Source organism: Peromyscus leucopus, chromosome 3, assembly GCF_004664715.2.
Source record: "Peromyscus leucopus breed LL Stock chromosome 3, UCI_PerLeu_2.1, whole genome shotgun sequence".
Taxonomy (NCBI): Eukaryota; Metazoa; Chordata; class Mammalia; order Rodentia; family Cricetidae; genus Peromyscus; species Peromyscus leucopus.
Genome location: NC_051065.1, coordinates 74,573,021 through 74,589,492, shown reverse-complemented (window position 1 = coordinate 74,589,492; position 16,472 = coordinate 74,573,021). Strand labels below are relative to the sequence as shown.

The 16,472-nt window shown below is 40.9% G+C and overlaps 1 protein-coding gene across 4 annotated transcripts in view; it reads left to right on the top strand.

The window, feature by feature from the left end:
* Window positions 1-16,140, top strand: part of Pde1c (phosphodiesterase 1C) — a 413,422-nt gene extending 397,282 nt beyond the window's left edge. Inside the window, exons 19-20 of one of the 4 annotated variants that reach the window (XM_028864092.2) lie at window positions 4,046-4,106; window positions 15,390-15,434. In XM_028864092.2, the coding sequence (XP_028719925.1) occupies window positions 4,046-4,059 (14 nt within the window). In that variant the 3' untranslated portion in view covers window positions 4,060-4,106; window positions 15,390-15,434. Of the gene's footprint in view, window positions 1-4,045; window positions 4,977-15,389 lie in introns of those variants that run through there. The other 3 variants (XM_028864090.2, XM_028864093.2, XM_028864091.2) reach the window with 3 other exon arrangements.
* Window positions 16,141-16,472: the final 332 nt, after the last annotated feature.

Genomic DNA, 16,472 nt, shown 5'->3' with positions numbered 1-16,472 from the left:
GCTCTGACAGAATTGTTTAAAGGATCAAAGAGAAATAACTACAGACTCTAGATCAGACACAGAGCTGCCCTCAGGGCAGGAAAAGTGGAAGGAAGCACGGAACGCACAAATTCCAGAGATAACAGAAGACGTTATGAGTAAATTGGGCCTCATCAAAATAACAGACTTTTGGGCAGCCAGCAACACTACCAACTGTGTGAAAAGGCAAATCAGGGAGTGGGAGAAAATACTGGCAAATAATATGTTTGATTAGGGGTTAATTTCTATAATGTATAATGAACTTCAGAAGTTCATTTTGGGAAATTTTTACAATTTCTTAAAAAGTTAAATGTAATGTATCTAAGTGTCCTGGTGCATGAGAGTTGGCACCTGTTGGATAGAAAAAGGGGACAGGGCAAGGGGACAAGTGTTACACTCCAAGGTAAGTTCCAGGCCAGCTTAGGCTACACAGAGAAACCTTGTCTCAAAACCAAAACCAAAACAAAGCGAGAGTTAAACCTTCTACATAATCAAATGACCCAGGAATTCATATTCAATATTCATTTTCATAGAAAACCTTGTTCCCATGTGTTCATAGTAACATTTGGCATAATAGTCCAAATGTGGAGATGACCTACATTTCCAAAAACTGAAAAATATATTAACAAAATGTCACATCCATTCCAAATGAATGAAGTACTGATAAAATCTGAAGATCAATGAGAACGTTTTGCTCAGTAGAAGAAGGCAGAGACAATAAGCCCTGTGTCAATGATTCTGTCTGTGCAAAATATTCCGAGAGACTTAAAGTGGGTAGTGGTATCAGAGGCTGATGAGTGAGGAGCATGGGGTGACTTTTCAAGGGCATGGGTTTTTTTTTGTTTGTTTTTGTTTTTGTTTTTTGTTTGATGTGATTAAACTCTCACAAATTAGATGATGATAGTGATTGCATAAATGGCCATACAAAAAACCACAAGAGGCATATATCAATAAGGTGAATTCTGTGGTAAACTATTTACCATTTGATTAAAAAATGGAAGCATGGAAGATAGAAGGACTGCACACACCTCAGGACAGACAGGCTGATGGGAAACAACATTCAACAGCCCTTAATTGTCATACCTGAAGGAAAAAAAGAGCAAACAAACAAAACAAAACAACCCAAATCTATGCTTAAAGACTTTATAGGAGAGTTTCCAAAATGACCTCAAGGACAAGAAAAATCTTAAATCAGCAGTTCTCAACCTATAGGTCACTACCCCTTTGGGGGATTGAATGACCCTTTCACATGGATTGCACATCAGATATCCAGCATATCAGATATTTGTTACAATTTCTAACTGTAACAAAATTACAGTTATGAAGAAACAATGAAATAATTTGATGGTTGGGGGTCACCACAACATGAGGAACTGTATTAAAGAGTGGCAGCACTAGGGAGGTTGAGAACCACTGCCTTAAATGGCACCGGAAGTTGGTTACATTCATGGAAGCAGCAAGTACCAACCTATAACGACCTGGCACCAAATTGTCATTGTCTCCAGTAGATGCCAGAAGGCAATGAAAATATGCTTTCCACTTGCATGGGGAAACAAGCCCTATGAAACATCTAAAAACAAGGCAGTTACTAGTAATGAGTGAAGGAGAGTAAAAACACCTTGAATCTTTATTCAGTGAGAACAGTGACAGAATGTGCTACTCTCACACCATTGCTGAAAGGGGCACATAGCAGGAAGAAGGGAAGAGGGTGTGGGGTACAGAAACAAATGTACATCCTCAAGTCAGTAGACATGTCGGTAAGTGTGTGGGACTATAGACATGCTGTAGTAAGACAGGAGAAACAAGCTTTACATCGCAGTGTGGAGTTGGGAGCACTTATTTCTTCTTTTTCTTTGGGAAGAACTGGGTAATTTTTATGACTTTCTAACACAAAGGACTATCAGTAAAATAATTAAATATAACCTATAATATTTTTATGAATTGAACTTTTGGGTCCTACCCTACTTCCATGTGTTGGAACCTAATCTACAGTATGCTAGATGGAAGTTTTAGGTCACAAGGGTGGATCCCACATGATTGGGATAGGGGCTTTGATACCATCAAGTGAGAATGTAAGAAATTGCAGTCCAAACTTAAAGCAGAGCGCCTTTCCCTGGACCCGACAGTGCTGGGACTCAGATCTAACAATTCAAGGCGTAAAACCATGAGAATAAATTTCCGATCCTGATCAGCCACCCCAGCAGTCACTGTGGCACAATGGCCTAAGCTAGAACAGGCATCCAAATGAAAAACTGAACAAGCAGGAAGTCAGTAGACAGAGAAAAGAAAGAAAACAGCCAAGAATGCAGAATGGCAGCCACAACACAAGCCCGGAGGGAATGTTGAAACAAGCCCCAAACGTACAGCAATCATTGGTTTATCAACTTCTGTTTAAATTGGCTTTTCCAACACAAAGATGATATGATTGTATGGAGTAAACAAGTCCGGCTCCATACCACGTGTACATTTGCCTATTAGTACACATTAGCACTACAGCAGTATTACATTTGTATATGGCAAAAGAAGCTCCATCCAAATACAAAGCTGGTTTGTTGGAGACCATTTGTAAATAACTCTATTGTATAAGTGTGCATCATAGTATTTAATCATGTTCCTGTTGAAGTTATTTTCTATTTTTCCTGTTTATAAACAGTGCATCACATGATGCTGAGCAAGAAAACCAGGTTACTAAAAGATAGGTGACACCTAGAACAATTGGTATGACTTTAAAACATGTAAAAATATTAAATATTTTATGACTATAAATATATCACACACATATGCACAGGAATAAACAAATTCTAGGTGATGGCTTTGGGGAGCTAAAGGCAATTTATGGCAAAGAAATACTAATTAAGTTCTACCTGTGTTCAATCCCTTATGTGGATAACAGGTGTGTGGGTGAGGGTGGAGGCCACAGGTTGATGCTGGGTGTCTTCCCCTAGCGAGTCCCACTTTATTTTTTGAGATAGGTTTTCTCACTGAAGCTGGAACTTATGAATTCAGCTAGGATGGCTGGCCACCAAGTCCTCAACATCTCCCTGGAGGCCTCCCTAGCAGCAGGGTTACAGGAATATACCATTACATCCAGCTTTTTATACTGATGCTAGTGATCTGAACTCAGGGCCTCAGGCTTGGACCGACAAGCACTTTACCCATGGAGAATTTTCCCTGTTCCTATTTAATCTCTTCAAAAGTATTTAAAACATTGACCTTATTAAGCTGTGTGGAGAGTGTAGGTACTTATTTTGTTAGCATTTATACTTTTCCATACATTAAAAAATCATTTTACATTCAGCCTTGACTGTTTTACCAAACAATGATGCTTGTTGTCATTCATGTTGTTAGTTTAACATGTGCTCTTCGAACTTTGACATTTTCCCTTTCTAACCAATGGGTGTGGTTGGGATATGAGCAGCTGAGTCTTTCAGAAGCTTTGGAAGTTATTTGTCAGAAGCCTGCAATGATTATTTCATTAAAGGACTGTACAGTTTCTAGAGGCTCATCCTTCAGCTTCAGCACAAGAAAAACTTCTTGGGATCATCATGATCATCATCTGAAACCCTTGCACATCTAAACCAGAGTGGCTCTTGCATAGGAAAGACTAGCACATGCATACATACTTTCCCTAGAACCTACGTCATGTGTTGCCCAATGGGATTTTTGAACTTTATGGAGTCCAGGGGTGAGGGGCATCCATGATGGAGAACTGGGGGACTGTTGGCTCCTGCCGGAAGAATGGCTCAGAGTTTTACCACCACTACCAGTCTTAACTGTTATCCATCCAAAGCAGTCACCTCCGAGCAGCTTCCCAGGGTGCCGCCTGAAGTGATCTTAGAGGACAGGTAGAGTACCTAGTCGTTGCTAATGCAGATATAGCTGACTGTTCCTTGCACACACTTTGGCATGCACAGTAGTCTCGCAGTAGATATGGCTCTGCTTCTGAATTCTGCTGCCTGCTATAGAGGGATTTTCTGTGTCAAATGTCATCCAGCTCCCAATGAAGTTATTGTATGTCCTATTGCAGGAGACTACGGATAAAACATCCATCCAGAAACTTCCTTGGAAGAGACTTGACTATCTTCAAGGTCTGAAGACATTATGGAAATCTTATATTTCTTTTCCCCAAACAAAATCTACATGTATTGTAAGTTATTGAGTATTTAACTTCAATTGGTGACTTTTGGTTTCCCTTATACAGCTTAAAAAAAACAAAAAAACAAAAAACAAACAGGTACTTTTATATGTATTTCAAACTTACAGACATCAGGGACAATACTAAGTTAATAACATGTATTAAATCCTGATAATTCTCTGAGGACATTAGTAGTTACATCTTGTTTAACAGATCAAGAAACTGAAGCATGAACACCTGAATAGCCTGCCCAAAGCCATTACTGGCAAGTGGCAAGTCTGTTCTCATTGCTGGGGAATTTGTTGTCAGCTAAGTCTGCAGGTAATTATTCCACACGTGGAGCTACCTTTTCCCACACTTGCCTTCTGCCTGGAGATTTCGATCACTCCCCACCTATGACTTTAAGGCCTGTAGCTCTGAGTGAAGGATTCTATCACGTGAATCCCAAATGACTGTGGGTTCTGCAGCTAACTTTCGCCTTAAGTTCCCCGTGAGGGCTGGCAGTTGTCACTCACTTACCATGGACTGAATCAAGGCTTACACTTTATGCCTTGCTGTGGCACTCAGATCTGTATACCTCTGAAGAATTTGCCTTTACAGGCCTCTGAAATGGTTTAGCACAGACAAGAGGCATACTGTTATCTGATTGCCCTTACATTTCCCATCTAAATAATCATGTGGAAAACTACATATTCCTGAGAAAAAATAGAGTGAAAGTCTTCACACAACTCCATTTGTCGCAGTGTGGAACATGGACTTTGTGTGTGCCAGGACAAACAAAATAAGAACAAAAAAATTAAATAAAAAATGATCAGCTTCTTGAGGGAGGATTTCACAGAGTATTTGAAGGCAGCCTTTGTTTAAATAAAAAAAGAGTTGACTCTCCTGCTTTATGCAATTGCTCCCTCCCTTCACTAGTTTGTCAGGGGACAGTGTCTTCGTTAGGGTTTCTATTGCTATGAAGAGACACCATGACCACAGCAACTCTTACAAGGGAAAATATTTAATTGAGGTGGCAGCTCACAGTTTCACATGTTTAGCCCATTATCATCATGGTGGGGAGCATGGTGGTGTGCAGGCAGACGTGGTCCTGGAGAAGGAGCTGCTGCATGTTGATGTGCAGGCAACAGGAAGTAGACTATGGCACTGGGAGTAGCTTGAGCATAGGAGAAATCAAAGCCTACCCCCACAGTGACACGCTTTCTCCAGAAGGCCACACCCACTCCAACAAGGCCAAACCTCCTAATAGTGCCACTCCTTTTGGGGGTCATTTTTTTTTTTCAAACTACCACAGAGGGGCTTGAGAACTCTGCCTCAGTGCCTTTCATGCTATCACGAAACCTGAAGATAGAAGGTGGGGTTGCAGCACCTGTACAAAACAAAGGGTTGCTGCAGCCCTAGACTCGAAGCTTGTGAGGGAATGGGCTCATTGGCACCCTTCTTAAGCAAACATAGGCAGTAACTCTAGGTATGCAGGCATTGCAGAAGTAAGGGAGAAATATCAGCTTCTGTCAATGCGGACAACTTTGCCAGCTGGTGGATATTTGAAGTGAGTCACTTATTTTTTTTAAAGGGAACATTTATGAAGGCTACTGAATGTGATGCACGGTAGTTTCTTCACTCATTTAAACATTTCTCCGTGCCAGCTGTTATCAATACTACGTTACATCAGGAAATACAAATGTGTGTACACATTATCTCTGCTCCAGGAAGTAGACACACAGGACTGAAGTGGTTAGGGAATGAAGGAGTCTCTAAAAAGAAAACCAGGGCATGCACGCAGGAATGGCTTCCCCAGGGAGCGTGACTCACACATCCTTATGCCTCAGTGTAAGGAATGCAGAGTCTTAGGAATCAAAACTGGTCCTGTCATTCTCCTAATCTCCTCATACTCTACTAATTACCTCTAGATTAGAAGTCAGGGACAAAGCTCTGGCTCCTCATTGGTTGTCTGAGCCACTCTTTTTAAAAGCATTCTTTGTGCTCATCAACAGGTCCTGCTCAGAGTCACTGAGTGAACTGCCATTTTTTTTTAAACTTGCTTAGTTCAAAATGTGGGCTAGGTATTTTCCTTTGCTTAGAATACCACTTACTTTCAAAGTGGTTCCCTGGCAAGCTAAGTGGTGTGTTCTCTGCCAAATACAAATAAATACATTACTGAATCTCTTCATTGTGTGGTGAGATCATTCAGTTGTAAATCATACATAGGGAATTTGATGAAATTTCAATGCATTGTAAGAAAATCAAGAGAGCAGACAGTGATAAAGCATCCTGGCCTTACATGCTCAGCTATCATGTAATAATTGTTATCAAGTACCTATCACACACCCACTGCAAAGAACTGCCTGCATGCTCTCCCATGCACATCATCCTCAAGTTTTCACAATGGCCATGCTAAGAAGTTACTCTTTTCCCCACATCAGAGAATGGATAAAAGGAAACAAAACCCTGAGTGAAGGAGACCCTTAGGATCTCAGAGGGAGTAATTATCCCTGCTCTGTGTGCCTCCAAGCCTAAGGTTCTCCCATATTGTTACCTACTGCTTCCAAGAGGAGAATTTTGTGGGTCTTTTTCTGCCTTAGATCTTAGTACAGAGTCTATATCATATAAGTGCTGGTGAACAGGCACAAGAGCAGATCTACCTGCATGAACCAGACCCAGTCATGCACCCCAAAGATCTCTCTAACCCAAAATACTGGCATACATCATTTCCCAATGGGAATTCATTTCCAAGAATATGTCATTAAGTGATTGCATTGTGTGAGCATCAAACAGTGTACTTACATTCTTATATAAACCTCAATGGTATAGCCTGCTACACAGCTGGGCTGTACAGCATATTCCATTCTATACACAGTCCATTTATTAACTAACACATCATTATATGATGTACAACTGTATTATAGATGACTTTTTTCTCTTTCAAAATGAACTCATCCAGTCTGTTTCTTAACTTTGGCTCAACATCACTAGGTAGCTTCTTAGGTGGCAAGCCTTCCTTTTCCACCTCCTAGAGATTTTTGATCTTTCTGAGGAGAAAAAAAGGAGGCTATAGACCATGTGGGATTCTTATTTTCTTAAGGTAGTTTTTGGAGAGTCAAGATCTTTAAAAATGTAGATAATGGGGTTAGTCATTCTAGTGTTTAATATGAAATACACCTTAAAGAGTTTAAAAATAGAGTGTCACTTTGGACAACACTTCATGTAATATGTGTGGATTAAGAGTAATTTTCTGGTTGGATTAGTGTTGCTAAATTTCTACAAAAGAGCAGGTTTCCTTTCTGCCTGGCTTCATGCTAATGCTTTCACATCTTGGGATGTATGTGAATTTCCAAACTGGGGAAGGATACAGCTACTGAATATTACTGGCAATAACAAATCTGCCAGACAATTGCAAGTCTTGAACTCAGAAAAGGGAGAGAAACCTACTGGGAAGGAGCACTCCCCATGCATCAGTCAGTGCTGGATGCTTTGGGATGTGTGGTTCTTTTCATTCTTACTAGTGACTTCTGAAGTGAGTGCTAATTTATCTCCATTCCTGAGATGAGATAGTGAAGCCAAAGCAGTCAGGTCACATGAGGACAGCACCAAAGCTGAATCTGGCCACCTTCTAAAGAAGGTGGAGATGAAAGGCGGGGAAGAATGCTGGAGAGATTAAGATGGTCATTCTCAAACGCCAGCATAGTGGCATTGTAAAGACAGTGGCAACTCAGTTCTGCCCCACAGATTCTGCTCTTGGGTGCTTGAACTAAACTTGAGCACCAAGAGTTTTAGAAGCTCTTAGTGTGGCCTTCATTGACAGGCAGAGCTGAGAACTAATGAGGACAATTTGACCTAAGGTCCAAATCTTCCTTGGCATGATGGCTTTTTTCCCCTGGCCCAGACTTTGGAGCACCTGCCTATACTCCAGCCTGTGAAGGTGAGGCACCAGGTGAAAACAGTTACTTCAGAGGCCTTCACCAGGATCTTTGTGTAGCTACTCTTTGAGCCATACACACATGGGTGGATGACATTTGTTTTAAGGAAGCATTATTATAGCTGCAGCACACAGAATATGCCACAGATATTATGCAGGTTCAAATAGTGATGCTTAAATGAAGTAGTTTTAACTGCACATTTTTAGCCTGTTATGTCAGCTATTAAAGCTAAATTTGGAGCCAAGATAATTTTCCATGCACCAGGAAGGATCTGAAGTTGATTTGGATGTGAATCCAGGCTCCAGCCTTCCTTCATCATAGCTGTGATATAAACCCATTAAGCCTCAGTTTCCACACCTGGGAAAGAATGGCACTAGTGCTTGATTGTAGGCAGGTATGAACTGAAGCATGGCTTAAGCTAATTCACACCACATTCTCAGCATGGTGTCTAGTACAGGTAGTAAACATTATATGCCAGGTGCCATAATCATGTCTGAACTCAATTCAACAGCTGTATCAGTTTGTCGTGTGAACAAATCTAGATCTGTTTCCTAGAGAAAAATATATGTAGATTAGGAGAAGAGAGTAAAAAAGGGAAGGAGGGGAGAGGAGAGGAGATGAGAGAGAGAGAGAGAGAGAGAGAGAGAGAGAGAGAGAGAGAGAGAGAGAGAGAGAGAGAGAGAGAGAATAAGAGATAGTGGTAGTAGAAGATAAAGTATTGTTTGTGAGGGAGGAATTGTGGTATTTATGAAAATAATGAGGGCTAAATAAAATGAGTGTTAAAGTTCCTGAAAGAGCATTGCTTTATGAAAATAAAAGGTTATGTGTAACTGTAAAATAAAGCATGATGGGTGATAACGTATAGTTTTTGTCTGAAGTTTGTCTTTTTCTAAGTGTGTTCAAAGGTTAACCACTCTGTGCAGGCCTATGTGCCCTGGTCGAAATCTTCAGCAGCTGATATGATCGTTTTCTGCAAGTCATTTGCCCTCCCTGTGTCTACTGTGCTGACAGAGCACATGGGGTTCTATTCTTTATTTTTTTCTTCCTTCTCCAGAGAGGGAGGCTGTACTGTTGGGTTCAGCTATTATAAGGAATGTGTAGTTATTGAAAGGAGGAGGGTCAGGCCCCTTCTAAGACCCCAGAAACACGTCAAGATGAATAAAAACCCCTTCAGGAGGACACCCAGCATCCCAGAGGAAAGGTCCACCCCAAACTCATGACAGTGCCCCTGTGACTACCCTGCTGTCATGCCCTGTGATCAAAATCTTTACACCTACAGAGGAGAAAGGCAAGAAATGCACACAAACAGCACTGGGCACAGCTCCCCCCTTTCCCATATTGAGTGGAGGTGACAGCGTTCGTCACATATACATCATAGCTCAGTGGGGAGCCAATCTCCATCAGTAGGTTCAGGCTATTTGTAGGGACTCCAGTGGCAAGCAGAGTTTTTGTTCTGACAATCAGAATTCCAGCAAATGGTAAATGTTCCTTCGTGCTGAGAAGTGGGAAATTCAATAATACTTTGGCTGTGTTCATGCTGAGTTGCGAAAATAGGATGAATATGGAGAAGGACTGTGACTCAAAAGACATAAATCGGTGAGCCCAAGCCTCAGCTTTTGATCTGAGGCTCTAAGCCCTCTCTTTTCTATCCTCCAGGGTCATCAGAATGTTTTTGTATTTGTTCTAGATGTGTTAGGAATGGGAATGGCAGTGGTGGCTCTAATACTTGTTTACCCTAAACCGTGGAATTAAGCATCCTGAGAGCTTAAAAATGGCCATTCTAACTATGAGAGAGGATTTTATCATCATGTCACAACAGAGCAACTTTGCTGTGTGAAGATAACTCCAAGACAGTTTTGACCTCGGTATTAAAAAGCTTGAACCAGCCATCTTCTGTTACCTGGCAAGGCGTCCAGTGGAGGGATCATCGGGACAATAACCTAGCTATAAAGACTTCGACCTACAATTTGTGTTGCCTGCAAGACGTGCTGGGGTAAAGGTGGTACAGAACGTGTGGAAGTGGCCAGCTAATGACTGGTCCAACCTGAGACCCATGCCATGAAAGGGAGCCCATGCTTGACACTACCTGAAGGGCCAGGATCCAGAGGCTGGACAGCCCAAATACCTAAGATAAGATAGAACCAAACATATCTAGCAAAAAAAAAAAAAAAAAAAAAAAGTCAATCAAATGATTCCAAATGATATTCTGCTATACTCATAGACTGGAGCCTAGCCCAATTATCATCAAAGAGGCTTCATCCAGCAACTGATGGAAACAGATGGAGAGACCCACAGCCTAACATTAGACAGAGCTCAGGAAATCCAGGAGAAGAGGTGGGGGAAGGGTTGAAGGAGCCAGAGGGCCAAGGATATCACAAGAAAACCCACAGAATCAACTAATCAGGGCTCACAGGGGATCACAGAGACTAAACCAATAAATAATCCCAGAGGTGGTATGGGTCTGACCTAGGTCCTTTGCATATATATTAGAGTTGTACAGCTTGGTGTTCTTTTAGGACACCATATGTAGGGGTGGGCGATGTCTCTGACTCTTTTGCCCACTTTTGGGAACCTTCCCCCTCCTACTGGGTTGCCTTGTCCAGCCTTGGTATGAGGAGGAGTGCCTAGTCTTATTGCAACGTGATATGCTGTGTTTGGTTGATATCCCTAGGAGGCCTGCCCTTTCTGAGGAGAAATGGAGAAGGAGTGAATCTGGGGAAGAGGGGGAGGTGTGGGGGAGAGACTGGGAGGAGAGAAGGGAGGGCAAACTGCTGTTGGGATATAATATATGAGAGAAGACTAAAGAAAAAGAAAAAAGAAAGGAATAGGAAAGAGGCAGCAGCCCGGGAGCCGCAGCTTCCACACAAGATGCTTCTTGCAAGCACCTCACACGGTTCAGGGCAGACGCAGCATGACTACCCACCAGGGCATGGATTTCTGTTCTTCCTAGTTACACTAGCAGCACACAGCATATGGTGCAAGAAACCAATGGGTAAATATTAATCTTAGACTTCAAAAGGTGTGCTGAACAAGACTTTCTGGGCGTCTAGTGGGAAAACCCCAGGGGACATTGGTTTATTGAATTTTCTCTTAGGTGTGTTCTGGTTGAGTTGATAGTTAATTCCATAGAAAAATGCATAGTTGTGTTTCTTTTGTAAAATTACACCACTAAAGCTAATGTTTTAGAAATACTGGAAAATGACATCAGTTAATCAAAACAAATGTTCATGTTACACAGACGTAATCAGTGCCATGAGCTAATGTTGACTTTTTAGACTTTCCTGTGTACATGGTAATATGTTTTGTAGTGATTAGATTAGGTTAGGGACTGGAGAGTTATCTCAGCGGTTAAGAGCACTGGCTGCTTTTCCAGAGGACCCAGGTTCAAGTCGCATCACCCACATGCCAGCTCACAACTGTCTGCAACTCCAGTTCCAGGAAATCTGATACCCTCTTCTGGCCTCCGAGGGCACCAGGCAGACATGGGATACACAGACATACATGCAGGCAAAACATTCATACACATAAAAAAATGGTAAGAATTTTTAAATTAGCTTAGGTTCAGAGTTATTTTCCGTTATCTTATCAGGTAAGCCTTTATTTTTGCCAACAAACACTTCTGTCTTTTCAAAGTGTCATGGTAGTATTTGATTAAATAAAATGAGACTTTGTTTAAAAGTATTTATTGAGTGTGTGTGTGTGTGTGTGTGTGTGTGTGTGTGTGTGTGTACATGCCATGGCACATGTATGGAGGTCAAAGGACAACTTGTAGGAGTCAGTTTCTTTCTCCTACTGTGTCAGTTCTAGGGACCAAATTCAGATTATCAGGTTTGGTAGCTTAGCCATCTTGCTGGCCTGAAAACATGACAATTAAATGTATCTTATTTGATGATGTATTTGTGTCTCACTGTATTCGTTGTATGTGGTATTTATGTGTGTGTGTGTGTGGGGGGGTACCATGCAGATATTTGTGGAGGCCAGAGATTGTTTTTGAGGCAGGGTCTCTCACCAAATCTAGAGTTTTCCATTCCTTCTAGACTGAATGGCCAGGGTGACCCTTGGATTGGCATGTCTCTGCCTGCCAGCACTGACGTTATAACACGTGTGTTATAGATACTGTGGATACTAGGGATGTGAGCTCCATCCTAGTGCTTTGGAGAGCCTTGGTCGCTAGCTACCTGCCCAGCTCTGCATGTAACCTTTATGCTTCATCACAAATGGCAGGCATTTGCTCACTGTCGGAAGATAGCTGCCGAGAGGGTGTGTGCAGAGAACTGCCTTGGGAGTTCAACTCCAGCTCTCTTAGGTACTGCTTCCCTTTGCTCTTTAGGAGAAGGTGAAGTTACCTGCAGTGAGAGCTGGTCCTTGGGCAAGTGGCTGGCACCAACTCTGCTCCTCCGCACTTTTCACATAATTATTGTATTTATTTTGTCCTTACTGATGACATATTTTGTCTTCCTATGTTCATTAACTAAACAGATTTTCAGGAGAACCAAGGAGTCACGGGATACTAGAATGGAGGGGAAGAGTGAAGGTGGTCAGTCCTTTCCCTTTTTCTCCTCACAGAACTGTAGATTCGATGACACACTCCATCATCATCTAAGTCCATTCACTTCTTCCTGCTCGTCACTTGCCATCCCTTTATCCTCTGTTCTAGGATCACCCAGGGTGACACATCATGTGATGTCATCATGCCTCCCTAGGCTCCTCTTGGCTCTGCAGTCTCTTGGGCATCTTTGCTTTACTAGTCAGCTATTTTGTGGCTTTCTTCCATCTGGAACTATCTGCTTTTGCTTACTATTAGAATGGGGCTATATAAGTTCTGCTTCAATCACTACATACTAACTTCCATTACATAAAATCAAGGATGTACCATGTTAACAGGATGTATGTCACTCTGCTCTCCTGGATGAGGTCATATTGGTCATATTTCTTCACTGTGACTACTCTTTTGATACTTCTTAGACCTTCACCATGTCCTGTTCACACTAACAACTTGTCCCCTTTTATAAGGGCTGTGGAGCTATAGAAATTATTTGGCAATATGCCTAGTAGATTTTTCTGTTTTCTCACAGATTTTTGTGTAATCCATTACTAAGTATCTGTATTTTATACTTTGGGTTGTAGTTACCTCTATGTTTTGATTCATTGCTCAAGGTGATTTTTATTTAGAACCATTTGGATCTCCTCTGTCTGTCGTTTTCTTTTCTTTCTTTTTTCTTTGTACTTTTGAATTTTATGTTTCTATAATGGTCTCCAAGTCCACCTTGTGTACACTGTGTCTAGTTCTAGAACAAGCTATTTCTATAGGAAGTACCTGCTTCCCTCATTGGAGAATGGTATTTGAAATAAAAATATAAGGTGAGTTCTCTGTTGCTGTAGCTTCAGAGCCTGGAATTTTTTCTATGTCTGATATGGAAATGTATATGTGTGCACTAAGCCATGTAAGTGCTCCTGTCTATAAACACCTTTATATGTACATCAATACCTCTATTTTGGCAATGAATTTATACTGATGTCACCAAGTCTAATCAATTGTCTGTGGATCATTCTAGCCTCCTCCTTTTACTTAGCTGCTAACATCCATGTGAATAGTTTTCATCATCTGCTCTTCTTTTACATACTTTTTCAATTTCAGAGAAGTGTAGAGTGTATTTGAATTGTTAATCTGCCCCTGTATGAGAAGCAACTTTATCGGCTAGAATACAGAGCTTGTGTGGAGCTCCTCTGGCCTTTTTGGTCTTTTTGAGCCTGTTTATATGTGAAGTTACTCAGGTGACCATCTTGCTTCTCATCCCCTGCAGGCTCATTGTTACTTTTTTTTTTTTTGTTTGTTTGTTTGTTGTTTTTCGAGACAGGATTTCTCTGTGTAGCTCTGTGCCTTTCCTGGAACTTACTCTGTAGCCCAGGTTGGCCTCGAACTCACAGAGATCTGCCTGCTTCTGCCTCCCGAGTGCTGGGATTAAAGGCGTACGCCGCCGCCACCACCCAGCTCATTGTTACTTACATTAGCAATTCAGTCAGATTGTTTTCACACTGCATGCTGGAATCCCCATAACCTTCTTGATTGCTTTTTAAAATTGTGTAAATTAAGGATCCCTCCCCTAAGTTTCTATGAATTTTGACAAATAGTGTCAGAATCTACTAGTTTCCCATCAGATGACTTCACTGCCTTGGAATTCCCACTGCTCACCTATTTAATCCTCTCTCTTCACATTAATTCTGTCCCAGCCAGTGCCCTTTTTGTCTCCATGGTTTAGTGTTTTTTTTTTCTTCAAGCTTATCTTGTGAGTAAAATCATATGGCACAGCTGCCTTTGCAGACTGACTTCATTTACTTAGCAACTTTTAAAGATGTGTCCATATCTTCATACGGTGTGACCACTCATTTATTTTTTTATCAATTAAGATACTATTATATATGCCTATTGCTATTTATTTATCCATTCGCCTGTAAAAAGTCATCTTGGCTTTTTACAGTTGAGGGATATGTGAATATAGGGTTTTCAACTAGGTGAGTAAACCTAGGAGTATAATTGTTGCATTTTATGGTAAACACTGTGTCCAGCTTCATGAAATTGCTAATCTATCTTTCTCAAAGCAACTGTACCAATTTTTACTCCCATCAGCAGGAAGAAGCATTCAAAGACTTTTGGACTTTGGCTTTATACAGAACGTGGTAGAACACTGTTGTTTTATTTGCAATTCTTCTGTGTTCACAGTTGAGTTGATCCTGTGCTTCTCTGACATATGTATCTTCTCTAGTAAGGAGTCCATTCAGATGGATTTTTGCCCATTTTTGCATTAGATTGCTTCCTTCTGTTGAATTTTAAGAGTTCTTTATACATTTTGGATATTAGACCTTTGTGAGTATTTTGCAAGTATTTTCTCAGTGATATGCTTTTAATTAGTACTTTCGGAGTAAGTGCCACTTTTTCAGCCCCCAAAGCTTGCACACAATGCTAAATGTTGTTAGTGATAGATATATCACTGCTCACCATGGTTACTTTGCTTCCACATGTGATTCCAGTACACCCAAACCTTTCCTTAACTTCATCTACTCATTACCAAGTGAACTTTATGTACTGGGCCACCACTGCCCATCTCCAGCAGTTTTTTTGTCTTTATTGATTTAAAGCCAATGACCAAGTTGATATTGTGCTTATTCAATCAGTTTAGAAAACCAACTGTGTGTATGTGTGTGTGCTTCTTCTGGCTTGGAGGAGACATACAAGTCAAGAGGAAGTGGTCACAATATTTATGGCAAGTCAATTCTCCATGAAGCTAATGGTTGTCTGTCTTCCTTTCCATGGCCTCCAGTCATCAAGCCTCCACTGCGTCACTTTAAACGCCCTGCTTATGCGTCTAGCTCCTATGCACCTTCAGTTCCAAAGAAAACAGATGATCATCCTGCAAGGTACAAGATGCTGGATCAGCGGATCAAAATGAAAAAGATTCAGAACATCTCTCATCACTGGAACAAAAAATAGGGCAAGTACAAGAAGAGGGAGAGTGAAGCAGGGCCTGCCTGCCTGCCTCTCAGCACCTGTAAGACACAGCAGGACACACCTGGAAAGTCATGCAGCTGGCGCCACTGTGACTAACTCCAAGAGGCAAAATGAAGACTGCTTGAGATTCCCCTTGGTCATTCTCTTACAGATACTCAAGTCACTGTATTTGAGGTCAACCCAGACTCCAGCAAGGAACTAGTCAATGGTAGATTTATTGGATTCTATTGTATAGGTCTTTAAAAGTTTTAAGTCCCAACCAAATTAAAACAATATATCTTGTTCTGAAAAATAAAATTCTTTCCAGTACCATATTCTTTTAATTCCCAAGAGAAGACTTGCCCCTATACAAACAATAGCTCAAAAACTATCAGGGTAAGAAATGTGCTTCTAAAAATAACTTTTCCAATTAAAATGATGTTACGCTGTGAAATTAAAATATAATTACATCATTTTTCCTTTCTTTTCCCTCCTTCCATACCCTCATGTACACATACCCTTGGTCTCCCTCAAAATCAGGGCCTCTTTAATTGTTGATATTATATACATATATATATATATATATATATATATATATATATATATACACCCTAAATTATATATATATTTAATTATATATTTATATTCCTAAATATATAAATACAATCTGCTCGGTCCCTATGTTACTTGTATCTCTATGTTTTCAGAACAGACTGTTTGGTATTGGGTAACCAGTTGGTGTGCTTTCCCCTGGGAAAAACTAATTTTCTCCCACTCTCGGCATTCCTTATTTGCTTATAGTTCTCTGTCTATGGTTGCAGCCCTGTGAGACTTCCCTGTTCCGTGTTGACATGTCTGTTAGTGTTGTCCAATTTTAAATGCACTGATTTAAAATTTAAAATACTTACTCAAAATT